Below are 14,929 nucleotides of genomic sequence, written 5' to 3'. Positions count from 1 at the left end.
TTTCTTCTCTGTTTTCAAAATTTGCTCACCTATAATTTAGGATCGAGATTGTTGTAATTTTTTTGTAATCTAGATTTATCTCCAATCTAATCAAACGATCTCTGAGAAACTCTCACCTACTTTGCAAGAGTTAACTATGTCACTGGTGAAGACAAGACCTAGATTGTTCTAGGAAAGCGTCTTCAATCACTTCCATTAGTCTCGTTCCCTCTCAGTCACCTGTTAATGTGTTCCATCAAGTAATGAAAGGGCAAGAGAGATGTGTGGGAATAAAAAGAGTGTGATTAAGAGAGCAAAAGAGGATGTGTTGAAATGGTTTGTACAGATGGATAGAATGGCTGAGGAAAGATAGACAAAGAGGATATATGTGTCAGAGGTGGAGGGAACAAGAAGTGGGAGACCAAATAAGAGGTAGAAGGATGCAATGAAAAGGATTTTCAGTGATCGGTGCCTGAACATACAGGAGGATTAGAGGCATGCAAGGAATAGATGCCCATACACGCACATATACATACATATATCATTATCTTGTGGAGGCGAAGGTGAAGATATGTAGAGGTTTTCAGGAAAGAAGAGAGAATGTTGGGGTGAAGAGAGTGGTGAGAGGAAGTAAGCTTGGGAAACAGACTTGTGTGAGGAAGTACCAGGAGAGACTGAGTACAGAATGGAAAAGGGTGAGAACAAAGGACGAAAGGGGAGTGGGGGAGGAATGGGATGTATTTAGGGAAGCAGTGATGGCTTGCGCAAAAGATGTTTGTGGCATGAGAAGCGTGGGAGGTGGGCAGATTAGAAAGGGTAGTGAGTGATGGGATGAAGAAGTAAGATTATTAGTGAAAGAGAAGAGAGGCATTTGGATGATTTTTGCAGGGAAATAATGCAAATGACTGGGAGATGTATAAAAGAATGAGGCAGGAGGTCAAGAGAAAGATGAAAGAAGTGAAAAAGAAGGCAAATGAGAGTTTGGGTGAGAGAGTATCATTAAATTTTAGGGAGAATAAAAAGATGTATATAAATAAAAAATATGTATATATACATAAGTATACTTATGTAAGTAGGAGAGATGGCCAGAGAGCGTTATTGGATTATGTGTTAATTGACAGGCGTGCGAAAGAGAGACTTTTGGATGTTAATGTGCTGAGAGGTGCAACTGGAGGGATGTCTGATCATTATCTTGTGGAGGCTAAGGTGAAGATTTGTATGGGTTTTCAGAAAAGAAGAGTGAATGTTGGGGTGAAGAGGGTGGTGAGAGTAAGTGAGCTTGAGAAGGAGACCTGTGTGAGGAAGTACCAGGAGAGACTGAGTACAGAATGGAAAAAGGTGAGAACAATGGAAGCAAGGTGAGTGGGGGAGGAATGGGATGTATTTAGGGAATCAGTGATGGATTGCGCAAAAGATGCTTGTGGCATGAGAAGAGTGGGAGGTGGGTTGATTAGAAAGGGTAGTGAGTGGTGGGATGAAGAAGTAAGAATATTAGTGAAAGAGAAGAGAGAGGCATTTGGACGATTTTTGCAGGGAAAAAATGCAATTGAGTGGGAGATGTATAAAAGAAAGAGACAGGAGGTCAAGAGAAAGGTGCAAGAGGTGAAAAAAAGGGCAAATGAGAGTTGGGGTGAGAGAGTATCATTAAATTTTAGGGAGAATAAAAAGATGTTCTGGAAGGAGGTAAATAAAGTGCGTAAGACAAGGGAGCAAATGGGAACTTCAGTGAAGGGCGCAAATGGGGAGGTGATAACAAGTAGTGGTGATGTGAGAAGGAGATGGAGTGAGTATTTTGAAGGTTTGTTGAATGTGTTTGATGATAGAGTGGCAGATATAGGGTGTTTTGGTCGAGGTGGTGTGCAATGTGAGAGGGTTAGGGAAAATGATTTGGTAAACAGAGAAGAGGTAGTGAAAGCTTTGCGGAAGATGAAAGCCGGCAAGGCAGCAGGTTTGGATGGTATTGCAGTGGAATTTATTATAAAAGGGGGTGACTGTATTGTTGACTGGTTGGTAAGGTTATTTAATGTATGTATGACTCATGGTGAGGTGCCTGAGGATTGGCGGAATGCGTGCATAGTGCCATTGTACAAAGGCAAAGGGGATAAGAGTGAGTGCTCAAATTACAGAGGTATAAGTTTGTTGAGTATTCCTGGTAAATTATATGGGAGGGTATTGATTGAGAGGGTGAAGGCATGTACAGAGCATCAGATTGGGGAAGAGCAGTGTGGTTTCAGAAGTGGTAGAGGATGTGTGGATCAGGTGTTTGCTTTGAAGAATGTATGTGAGAAATACTTAGAAAAGCAAATGGATTTGTATGTAGCATTTATGGATCTGGAGAAGGCATATGATAGAGTTGATAGAGATGCTCTGTGGAAGGTATTAAGAATATATGGTGTGGGAGGAAAGTTGTTAGAAGCAGTGAAAAGTTTTTATCGAGGATGTAAGGCATGTGTACGTGTAGGAAGAGAGGAAAGTGATTGGTTCTCAGTGAATGTAGGTTTGCGGTAGGGGTGTGTGATGTCTCCATGGTTGTTTAATTTGTTTATGGATGGGGTTGTTAGGGAGGTAAATGCAAGAGTTTTGGAAAGAGGGGCAAGTATGAAGTCTGTTGGGGATGAGAGAGCTTGGGAAGTGAGTCAGTTGTTGTTCGCTGATGATACAGCGCTGGTGGCTGATTCATGTGAGAAACTGCAGAAGCTGGTGACTCAGTTTGGTAAAGTGTGTGGAAGAAGAAAGTTAAGAGTAAATGTGAATAAGAGCAAGGTTATTAGGTACAGTAGGGTTGAGGGTCAAGTCAATTGGGAGGTGAGTTTGAATGGAGAAAAACTGGAGGAAGTGAAGTGTTTTAGATATCTGGGAGTGGATCTGGCAGCAGATGGAACCATGGAAGCGGAAGTGGATCATAGGGTGGGGGAGGGGGCGAAAATTCTGGGGGCCTTGAAGAATGTGTGGAAGTCGAGAACATTATCTCGGAAAGCAAAAATGGGTATGTTTGAAGGAATAGTGGTTCCAAGAATGTTGTATGGTTGCGAGGCGTGGGCTATGGATAGAGTTGTGCGCAGGAGGATGGATGTGCTGGAAATGAGATGTTTGAGGACAATGTGTGGTGTGAGGTGGTTTGATCGAGTGAGTAACGTAAGGGTAAGAGAGATGTGTGGAAATAAAAAGAGCGTGGTTGAGAGAGCAGAAGAGGGTGTTTTGAAGTGGTTTGGGCACATGGAGAGGATGAGTGAGGAAAGATTGACCAAGAGGATATATGTGTCGGAGGTGGAGGGAGCAAGGAGAAGAGGGAGACCAAATTGGAGGTGGAAAGATGGAGTGAAAAAGATTTTGTGTGATCGGGGCCTGAACATGCAGGAGGGTGAAAGGAGGGCAAGGAATAGAGTGAATTGGAGCGATGTGGTATACCGGGGTTGACGTGCTGTCAGTGGATTGAATCAAGGCATGTGAAGCGTCTGGGGTAAACCATGGAAAGCTGTGTAGGTATGTATATTTGCGTGTGTGGACGTATGTATATACATGTGTATGGGGGGGGGGTTGGGCCATTTCTTTCGTCTGTTTCCTTGCGCTACCTCGCAAACGCGGGAGACAGCGACAAAGTATAAAAAAAAAAAAAAAAAATGTTTTGGAAGGAGGTAAATAAAGTGCGTATGACAAGGGAACAAATGGGAACATCAGTGAAGGGGGCTAATGGGTAGGTGATAACAAGTAGTGGTAATGTGAGAAGAAGATGGAGTGAGTATTTTGAAGGTTTGTTGAATGTTTTTGATGATAGAGTGGCAGATACAGGATGTTTTAGTTGAGGTGGTGTGCAAAGTGAGAGGGTTAAGGAGAATGATTTGGTAAACAGAGAAGAGGTTGTTAAAGCTTTGCGTAAGATGAAAGCCAGCAAGGCAGCAGTTGTGGATGGTATTGCAGTGGAATTTATTAAAAAAGGGGTGACTGTATTGTTGACTGGTTGGTAAGGTTATTTAAAGTATGTATGACTCATGGTGAGGTGCCTGAGGATTGGTGGAATGCTTGCATAGTGCCATTGTACAAAGGCAAAGGGGATAAAAGTGAGTGCTCAAATTACAGAGGTATATGTTTGTTGAGTATTCCTGGTAAATTATATGGGAGGGTATTGATTGAGAGGGTGAAGGCATGTACAGAGCATCAGATTGGGGAAGAGCAGTGTGGTTTTAGAAGTGGTAGAGGATGTGTGGATCAGGTGTTTGCTTTGAAGAATGTATGTGAGAAATACTTAGAAAAGCAAATGGATATGTATTAGCATTTATGGATCTGGAGAAGGCATATGATAGAGGTAATAGAGATGCTCTGTGGAAGGTATTAAGAATATATGATGTGGGAGGCAAGTTGTTAGAAGCAATGAAAAGTTTTTATTGAGGATGTAAAGCACGTGTATGAGTAGGAAGAGAAGAAAGTGATTAGTTCTCAGTGAATGTTGGTTTGTGGTAGGGGTGTGTGATGTCTCCATGGTTGTTTAATTTGTTTATGGATGGGGTTGTTAGGGAGGTGAATGCAAGAGTTTTAGAAAGAGGTGCAAGTATGCAGTCTGTTGTGGATGAGAGAGCTTGAGAAGTGAGTCAGTTGTTGTTTGCTGATGATACATTGCTGGTGGCTGATTCATGTGAGAAACTGCAGAAGCTAGTGACTGAGTTTGGTAAAGTATGTGAAAGAAGAAAGCCGAGAGTAAATGTGAATAAGAGCAAGGTTATTAGGTACAGTAGGGATGAGGGACAAGTCAACTGGGAGGCAAGTTTGAATGGAGAAAAACTGGAGGACGTGAAGTGTTTTAGATATCTGGGAGTGGATCTGGCAGCGGATGGAACCGTGGGAGTGGAAGTTATTCATAGGGTGGGGGAGGGGGCGAAAGTTCTGGGAGCATTGAAAAATGTGTGGAAGTCGAGAACGTTATCTCAGAAAGCAAAAATGGGTATGTTTGAAGGAATAGTGGTTCCAACAATGTTACATGGTTGTGAGGCGTGGGCTATAGATTTAGTTGTGCGGAGGAGGGTGGATGTGCTGGAAATGAGATGTTTGAGGAAAACATGTTGTGGGAGGTGGTTTGATCGAGTAAGTAATGAAAGGGTAAGAGGGATGTGTGGTAATAAAAAGAGTGTATATTAGAGAGCAGAAGAGGGTGTTTTGAAATGGTTTGGTCACATGGAGAGAATGAGTGAGGAAAGATTGACAAAGGATATGTGTGTGTCAGAGGTGGAGGGAACGAGGAAAAGTGGGAGACCAAATAGGAGATGGAAAGATGGAGTGAAAAAGATTTTGAGTGATCGGGACCTGAACATGCAGGAGTGTGAAAGGGGTGCAAGGAATAGAGTGAATTGGAACGATGTGGTATGCTGGGGTTGACGTGCTATCAATGGATTGAACCAGGGCATGTGAAGCATCTGGTGTAAACCATGGAAAGTTTTGTGGGGCCTGGATGAGGAAAGGGAGCTGTGGTTTCAGTGCATTATACGTGACAGCTAAAGACTGAGTGTGAACGAATGTGGCCTTTGTTGTCTTTTCCTAGCACTACCTCGCACACATGCAAGGGGAGTGGGTTGTCATTTCATGTGTGGCGGGTGGCGATGGGAATGGAAAAGGGCAGTCATTATGAATTATGCACATGTGTATATATGTATATGCCTGTGTGTGCATATATATGTATACGTTGAGATGTATAGGGATGTATATGTGCATGTGAGGATTTGTATGTATATACATGTGTATGTGGGTGGGTTAGGCCATTCTTTCGTCCGTTTTCTTGCGCTACCTCGCTAATGCGGGAGACAGCTATAAAGTATAATAAGATGAATAAACATATCAACATGTACACATATACACACATACACATTCACGGACATATACATTATTTCATTTTTCATTTTATTATACTTTGTCGGTTTCCCCATGTTAGCAAGGTAGCACAAGGAAGCAGACGAAAGAATGGCCCAACCCACCCACATACATGTATATACATACACACCCACACATGCACATATACATACCTATACATTTCAACGTATACATACGTATACATACACAGACATATACATATACACACATACATATTCATACTTGCTGCCTTTATCCATTCCCGTTGCCACCCTGCCACACACATACATATATACACATATACATATTTATACTTACTTGTCTTCATCCACCCCTGCTTCAGCGAGGTAGTGCCAGGAAAACAGACAGAAAAGGCCACATTTGTTCACACTCAGTCTCTAGCTGTCATGTGTAATGCACCAAAACCACATTCCTTATCCTCATCAGGCCCCAAAGACCTTTCCATGGTGTATCCCAGATGTTTCGCATGGCCTGGCTCAGTCCACTGACAGCACGCCGACACATCGTTCCAATTTTATTTATATTCACACCCCTAACCAACCAGTCTCTCAACCCTGCTAAACCTAATGATCTTGCTTTCACTCACAAGTACTCTCAACTTTCACACATTTCCATACACAGACTCCAACTTCTACAGTTTCTCACTCAAATCTGCCACCAGTGCTGACACTTCTCAGGCCACCTCACCTCCAACAGACACATACTCTTACATTTACCTCCCTCAACACCCCATCCATGAACAAATTAGATAGCCCTAATGACATCACACATGCCTGCTACAGACTAACCTTCACTTGGAACTGCTCATTGTCCTCATTTCATACTTTCAAACACGTTACACCATTGACAAAACTTTTCATTGCTTCTAGTAGCTCTACACCATGAATTCTGAAGTCTTTCAACAAAATGTCTCTGTCAACCCATTCGTATATTTTCTCCAGTCCCACATATCCACATACAAATCCATCTTATTCTCTAGATATTTTTTGCACACATTGCTTGAAGCAAACACCTGATCCATGCATCCCATGCCATTTTTGAAACGACAGCATTCCTCCCTAGTCTGATGCTCTGTACATTTCTTCAACCTCTCAATCACTGCTCTTCCATACATTTTAAACTTACCAGGTACACTCATCAGTCTTGTACCTTTGTAATTTGTGCACTCCTCAATATCTCCCTTGCTTTAATACATTTGCTCTCTACATGCATTCTGCCAGTACTCATGCACCTCACCATGATCCATGCATACATTGAAAATCCTAATTAACCAGTCAACAGGAACAGTCATCCCATTTCTTAAGGAATATAACTGCATTACTAACCACACCAACCATCTTGCACATTTCATCTTGCAGAAGGCTTTCACCACCTTATGTCTCTTCACCAAACCACTCTCTGTGACTCTCTTAGTTCAAATACTGCTCCCGCCCAACCACCCTACATCTGCCACCCTATCCTGAAACGCATTCAAGATTCCTTCCGAATACTCGCCTTGTCTCCTCAATTCATCACTACCTCTTATCGCTTTCCCCTAATATCCCTTCACCAATGTTCCCATTTCTTCTTTTGCTTTTTGCACATTATCAACCTCCCTCCAAAACATCTTATTCTTCCTGAAGTTTATTGACCCTTTCTCACCCACTTCAGTCTGTCCACCATCCTCTCTCACCCACTTCAATCTGTGCACCATCCTCATGACCTCCTGCCAGCCACTTTCTTATATATATTTCCCAATTGTTTACATCCCTTTCCTGGAACGACTGCTTTCTTTTTTCTCTCCTTTGCAACTTTGCTCTTCATCCCATCACTTGCTGCCCATTCTGATCTGCCTGCCTCCCACCTTTTACATGCCACATTTATCTCTCACACATGCTGGCACTGCTTTCCAGAATACCTCCCATTAATTACCCTCTCCTCTAGCTTCAATTCCTTTTTTGCTATTCTTCACTGAATCTTTGCAGGTATTTCTTCAAACAAGTATCCTTTTCAAGCTCACTTATTTTTGCCACTCTCTTCTCACTGATAATTGGTACTCTTTTTTGAAAACCTCAAAATTCCACCAGCTGCCCCACTTGGTACAGGGACATCCAAAAGTCTCTCATTTGCATGCCTATCAGTTCATATGTAATCCACTGATGCTCGTTGACCATCTTTTCTACTTGCAAACATATACTTGTGTGTGTCCCACTTTTTAAACCATGTATCCCTGGTCATCATCCTTTCTTCACCACACAACTTGATATGCTGTTCATGATTTACTTTAATGAATACTCATGCCTCCTAATTATACCCTAAACTGCCACATTACTCGCCTTCACATTTAAACTGCCCATCACTGATATCAGGTCTTTAGCATCAAAACTGCTAACACTCTTTCAGTTGCTCCCAAAACACTTGCCTCTCATGATCTCTCTTTTCAAGGCAGGTGCTTAAGGACTAATAATCACTCATTTCTTTCTATCCACTTTCATTTTTACCACATCAGTTGAGAGCTCACTCACACACTCCAACAGTTCCTGCTTCAATAGTAGTCCTACTCCTTCCTTAGCTCTTGTCCTCTCACTACCCCCTGACTTTGCTCCTGAGATATCTCAAAACCATTCTTCCCCTCTACCCTTGAGCTTTGTTTCACTCAAAGCCAAAACTTCTGGGTTTCTTTCTTCATATGCTCTACCTATCGCTCCTTTCTTATCATGGTTACATCCCCACACACTTGCACACTGCAGCCTTAGCCTGTGAGGAGGATGGGCACTCCCCACTTTGCTCCTTCTTCTATCCCATAGAAATTGAAATACAAGGGCAGGGTTTTCAGTTCCCCACAATTGATTGATATTATTTGTAAATGTTGCGGTACTTGAAATTCCACTAAATTTGTATGAAGTTGCACTATAAGAATTATCTGAAGGTCCTCTGCGACCCCATCGAGGATCCTCCAGTGACAGTGATTTGGGCTGCAGCCTGAGGTTGGGAACCATTGTGCTAGTCCATGTGATGAGAAAGTTTGCCATAAGCTTTGCCTGTCTCAAACCTTTCCTAGGAGACCATACCAAAAATGGGATCTTTGGCAATTGTCTACTAACTTGTCAGTACCCTAGATTAGACAGTGTGGATCAAACATTTTTTCCTCCAGAGATACCTTGTGGAGAGATTCTTGTGTCCCTGTGATTCATCTTTGAAGTTGCTTATTTCTGCCTTTGCATTCAGCCTTGATATCTTAAAGTTTTTCTTTGAACCTCCCTCCTTCATGCAGGTATGTTCTCATGCTTACAGGACAGACCACAGAGGAGAGAAATTTATGTTTTGAATTTGAAAAAGTATTTTCCAGTTTGCATCCTGTGAGCATTTTTCCTGGAATCTTTACCCTTCTCTTCTCTCTTTCATAGAAACCTTTCTTTAAATAAGCTTTTGACACCCTTGATCTGTTAATTCTGAGTTGTTGAGCATCCAGGAGTGAGTAGGTCAGTGATGTCATCTCTCTGAGAGTCTCTCATTGGCTAAAGCTGGTCCCAAAATGAGCACACTGCCATAAAGAGTTGGTAGGAAGGCAGTGGGTGGGGATGCCTGTTCTCCCCTCCACAGAGATGGACGGTTAGAAGGTTTTGGCCCCAAATCTTTAAGAGAATATTCAAGAAAATCTCATGCTGGCAGGATAGCACCACCAGGAGAAAAAATTCAGATTTTGAAACCTTCATTTCTTCAGTGAAAAATGTCAAAAACACAGAAGTAGCTGTTTAGCAAAAGTAAACACTTTTTTGTAGATGGTTTCATTTTCTGCATTATACTTTCTTGTGATATTTTATTTTTCATTATGATATGACAATTACATACTTTTTTTTGCTTGTTAACTTTAGGATGATCCTGAAGCACATGAGAAATTTGTACGGATAAACCGTGCATATGAAGTCCTGAAGGATGAAGAGATGAGAAAGAAGTATGATTTGCATGGTGAAGAAGGACTAGATGATAGCAGGTCAGTATTTTTCCTTCCCTCAACATTTTATATTAGTAAATTAGACCCACATACTGGCATTTCTTTTTTGTTTATTAATCATACTTGATCGGCGTTTCCAGCGTCAGTGAGGTAGAGCCAGGAACAGACAAAGAACGGCCCATCCACTCATATACACATAAATATATATACATAAATGCCCATACACACACATATACATACATATACATATCAACATGTACACATATATGTACATATACATATCAGCATATACACTTATTCTTGCAAGACAAAGCAAGACACTTATACATTCATAAATATACTCATCACAGACATATACATATATACACATGTGCACAGTCATACTTGCTTGCTTTCATCCATATCCGACACTACCCCGCCCCACAGGAAATACCATTGCTACTCCCTGCTTCAGTGAGGTAGCACAGGAAAACAGGCAAAAAAGGCCACATTCATTCACATTCAGCCTTTATCTGTCATGTGTAATGCACTGAAACCTAAACTCCCTATCCAGATCCAGGACCCACAGATGTTTCCATGGTTTACCCCAGACGTTTCACATGCCTTGGTTCAGTCCATTGAAAGCACATCAACTCCGGTATACCACATCATTCCAGTTCACTCTATTCCTTGCACCCCTCTCACCCTCTTGTATGTTCAGGACCTGATTGCTTAAGATCTTTTTCACTCCATCCTTCCAGCTCCAGTTTGGTCTCCTGCTTCTCATTGTTTCCTTCACTTCTGACACATATATCCTCTTTCTCAATCTTTCCTCACTCATTCTCTCCATATGTCCAAACCATTTCAATACACCCTCTTCTGCTTTCTCAACCACACTCTATTTCCACACATCTCTCGTACTCTTTCGTTACTCTATTAAACCACCTCACGCTATATATTGTCCTCAAACATTTCATTTCACACACATCCACCCTACTTCCTACAACCCTTTCTAAAACCCATGCCTCGCAACCATATAATATTGTCAGAACTACTATTCTTTCATACATACCCATTTTTGCTCACTGAGATAATGTTCTCTCCTTTCTAACATTCTTCATTGCTCCCAAAACCTTTGATCTCTCCCCCCACCCTTTGACTCACTTGTTATTCCATGGTTCCACTCGCTGCTAAGTCCACTCCCGATATCTGAAACACTCCAAAAACCTTGCATTTGCCTCTCTAACCACCACATCCATTAAATTAAACAACCAATGGGACATCACACACCCCTGCCACAGACTGACATTCACTGGGAATCATTAGCTCTCATCTCTTCCTACGCACACACATGCCTTACATCCTTGGTAAAATGTTTAAACTTCTTCAAGCAACTTACCCCCACACTGTATACTCTTAAGACCTTCCACAAAGCATCTGTCAACCCTATCGTATGCCTTCTCCAGATTAAAAAATGCCACATCCCTCCTTGTATTTTAACTTTCTAAAAGGGGAAACAGAAGAAAGAGTCACTCGGGGAGTTCTCATCCTCCTCATTGGGGTGTCTGAATTTGTGTGGATGTAACCAAGATGAGAAAAAAGGAGAGATAGGTAGTATGTTTGAGGAAAGGAACCTGGATGAAACGAAGGTCAAGGGTAAAGGGGAAGAGTGATTTAGGAATGTCTTGGGAGTAAAGTCAGGGCTTAGGGAGAGGACAAGGCAAGGGAAGGAGTAGCACTACTCCTGAAACAGGAGTGGTGGGAGTATGTGACAGTGTAAGAAAGTAAACTCTAGATTGATATGGGTAAAAGTGAAAGTGGATGAAGAGAGATGGGTGATTATTGGTGGATATGCACCTGGGCATGAGAAGAAAGATCATGAGAGGCAAGTGTTTTGGGAGCAGCTGAGTGAGTGTGTTAGTAGTTTTGATGCATGAGACCGGGTTATAGTGGTGGATGATTTGAATGCAAAGGTAAGTAATGTGGCAGTTGAGGGAATGATTGGTGTACATGGGGTGTTCATTATTGTAAATGGAAATGGTGAAGAGCTTGTAGATTTATGTGCTGAAAAAGGACAGGTGATTGGGAATACCTGGTTTAAAAAGAGAGATATACGTAAGTATACGTATGTAAGGAGGAGGGATGGCCGGAGAGCGTTATTGGATTACGTGTTAATTGATAGGCGTGCGAGAGACTTTGTGCTGAGAGGTGCAACTGGAGGTATGTCTGATCATTATCTTGTGGAGGCGAAGGTGAAGATTTGTAGAGGTTTTTAGAAAAGAAGAAAGAATGTTGGAGTGAAGAGAGTGGTGAGAGTAAGTGAGCTTGGGAAGGAGACTTGTGTGAGGAAGTACCAGGAGACACTAAGTACAAAATGGAAAAAGGTGAGAACAAAGGACTCAAGTGGAGTGGGGTAGGAATGGGATGTATTTAGGGAAGCAGTGATAGCTTGCGCAAAAGATGCTTGTGGCATGAGAAGCGTAGGAGGTGGGCAGATTAGAAAGGGTAGTGAGTGGTAGGATGAAGAAGTAAGATTATTAGTGAAAGAGAAGAGAGAGGCATTTGGACGATTTTTGCAAGGAAATAATGCAAATGACTGGGAGATGTATAAAAGAAAGAGGCAGGAGGTGAGGAGACAGGTGCAAGAGGTGAAAAAGAGGGCAAATGAGAGTTGGGGTGAGAGAATATCATTAGATTTTAGGGAGATTAAAAAGATGTTTTGGAAGGAGGTAAATAAAGTGCGTAAGACAAGGGAATAAATGGGAACTTTAGTGAAAAGGGCTAATGGGGAGGTGATAACAAGTAGTGGTGATGAAGAGATGGAGTAAGTATTTTGAAGGTTTGTTGAATGTGTTTGATGATAGAGTGGCAGATATAGGGTGTTCTGGTTGAAGTGTTGTGCAAAGTGAGAGGGTTAGGGAAAATGATCTGGTAAACAGAGAAGAGGTAGTAAAAGCTTTGCGGAAGATGAAAGCGGCCTAGGCAGCGGGTTTGGATAGTTTTCCAGTGGAATTTATTATACAAGGGGGTGACTGTATTGTTAACTGGTTGGTAAGGTTATTTAATGTATGTATGACTCATGGTGAGGTGCCTGAGGACTGGCAAAATGCTTGCATAGTGCTATTGTACAAAGGCAAAGGGGATAAAAGTGAGTGCTCAAATTACAGAGGTATAAGTTTGTTGAGTGTTCCTGGTAAATTATATGGGAGGGTATTAATTGAGAGGGTGAGGGCATGTACAGAGCATCAGATTGGGGAAGAGCAGTGTGGTTTCAGAAGTGGTGAAGGATGTGTCGATCAGGTGTTTGCTTTGAAAAATGTATGTGAGAAATACTTAGAAAAGCATATGGATTTGTATGTAACATTTATGGATCTGGAGAAGGCATATGACAGAGTTGATAGAGATGCTCTGTGGAAGGTATTAAGAATATATGGTGTGGGAGGCAAGTTGTTACAAGCAGTGAAAAGTTTTTATCGAGGATGTAAGGCATGTGTACGTGCAGGAAGAGAGGAAAGTGATTGGTTCTCAGTGAATGTAGGTTGAGAGAGCAGAAGAGGGTGTTTTGAAATGGTTTGGGCACATGGAGAGAATGAGTGAGGAAAGATTGACCAAGAGGATATATGTGTCGGAGGTGGAGGGAACGAGGAGAAGTAGGAGACCAAATTGGAGGTGGAAAGATGGAGTGAAAAAGATTTTGTGTGATCGGGGCCTGAACATGCAGGAGGGTGAAAGGAGGGCAAGGAATAGAGTGAATTGGATCGATGTGGTATACCGGGGTTGACGTGCTGTCAGTGGATTTGAATCAGGGCATGTGAAGCGTCGGGTAAACCATGGAAAGTTGTGTGGGGCCTGGATGTGGAAAGGGAGCTGTGGCATGAGAAGCGTGGGAGGTGGGCAGATTAGAAAGGGTAGTGAGTGGTGGGATGAAGAAGTAAGATTATTAGTGAAAGAGAAGAGAGAGGCATTTGGACGGTTTTTGCAGGGAAAAAATGCAATTGAGTGGGAGATGTATAAAAGAAAGAGACAGGAGGTCAAGAGAAAGGTGCAAGAGGTGAAAAAGAGGGCAAATGAGAGTTGGGGTGAGAGAGTATCATTAAATTTTAGGGAGAATAAAAAGATGTTCTGGAAGGAGGTAAATAAAGTGCGTATGACAAGGGAGCAAATGGGAACACCAGTGAAGGGCGCAAATGGGGAGGTGATAACAAATAGTGGTGATGTGAGAAGGAGATGGAGTGAGTATTTTGAAGGTTGTTGAATGTGTTTGATGATAGAGTGGCAGATATAGGGTGTTTTGGTCGAGGTGGTGTGCAAAGTGAGAGGGTTAGGGAAAATGATTTGGTAAACAGAGAAGAGGTAGTAAAAGCTTTGCGGAAGATGAGAGCCGGCAAGGCAGCAGGTTTGGATGGTATTGCAGTGGAATTTATTAAAAAAGGGGGTGACTGTATTGTTGACTGGTTGGTAAGGTTATTTGATGTATGTATGTATGACAATGGATTTGTATGTAGCATTTATGGATCTGGAGAAGGCATATGATAGAGTTGATAGAGATGCTCTGTGGAAGGTATTAAGAATATATGGTGTGGGAGGAAAGTTGTTAGAAGCAGTGAAAAGTTTTTATCGAGGATGTAAGGCATGTGTACGTGTAGGAAGAGAGGAAAGTGATTGGTTCTCAGTGAATGTAGGTTTGCGGCAGGGGTGTGTGATGTCTCCATGGTTGTTTAATTTGTTTATGGATGGGGTGGTTAGGGAGGTGAATGCAAGAGTTTTGGAAAGAGGGGCAAGTATGAAGTCTGTTGGGGATGAGAGAGCTTGGGAAGTGAGTCAGTTGTTGTTCGCTGATGATACAGTGCTGGTGGCTGATTCATGTAAGAAACTGCAGAAGCTGGTGACTGAGTTTGGTAAAGTGTGTGAAAGAAGAAAGTTAAGAGTAAATGTGAATAAGAGCAAGGTTATTAGGTACAGTAGGGTTGAGGGTCAAGTCAATTGGGAGGTGAGTTTGAATGGAGAAAAACTGGAGGAAGTGAAGTGTTTTAGATATCTGGGAGTGGATCTGGCAGAGGATGGAACCATGGAAGCGGAAGTGGATCATAGGGTAGGGGAGGGGGCGAAAATTCTGGGAGCCTTGAAGAATGTGTGGAAGTCGAGAACATTATCTCGGAAAGCAAAAATGGGTATGTTTGA

At 42.1% G+C, this 14,929-nt stretch overlaps 1 protein-coding gene across 1 annotated transcript in view; it reads left to right on the top strand.

The window, feature by feature from the left end:
- The window catches only part of LOC139760195 (dnaJ homolog subfamily C member 10-like), a 590,762-nt gene that overhangs the window by 94,213 nt on the left and 481,620 nt on the right, over positions 1-14,929 (top strand). Inside the window, exon 3 of the mRNA XM_071683129.1 lies at positions 9,690-9,808. Within this exon, the coding sequence (XP_071539230.1) occupies positions 9,690-9,808 (119 nt within the window). The remainder of the gene's footprint in view (positions 1-9,689; positions 9,809-14,929) is intronic.

Source organism: Panulirus ornatus, chromosome 35, assembly GCF_036320965.1.
Source record: "Panulirus ornatus isolate Po-2019 chromosome 35, ASM3632096v1, whole genome shotgun sequence".
Lineage (NCBI taxonomy): Eukaryota > Metazoa > Arthropoda > Malacostraca > Decapoda > Palinuridae > Panulirus > Panulirus ornatus.
Note: the sequence above shows the minus strand (reverse complement) of the source record. Positions and strands in the feature narration are given on the sequence as shown.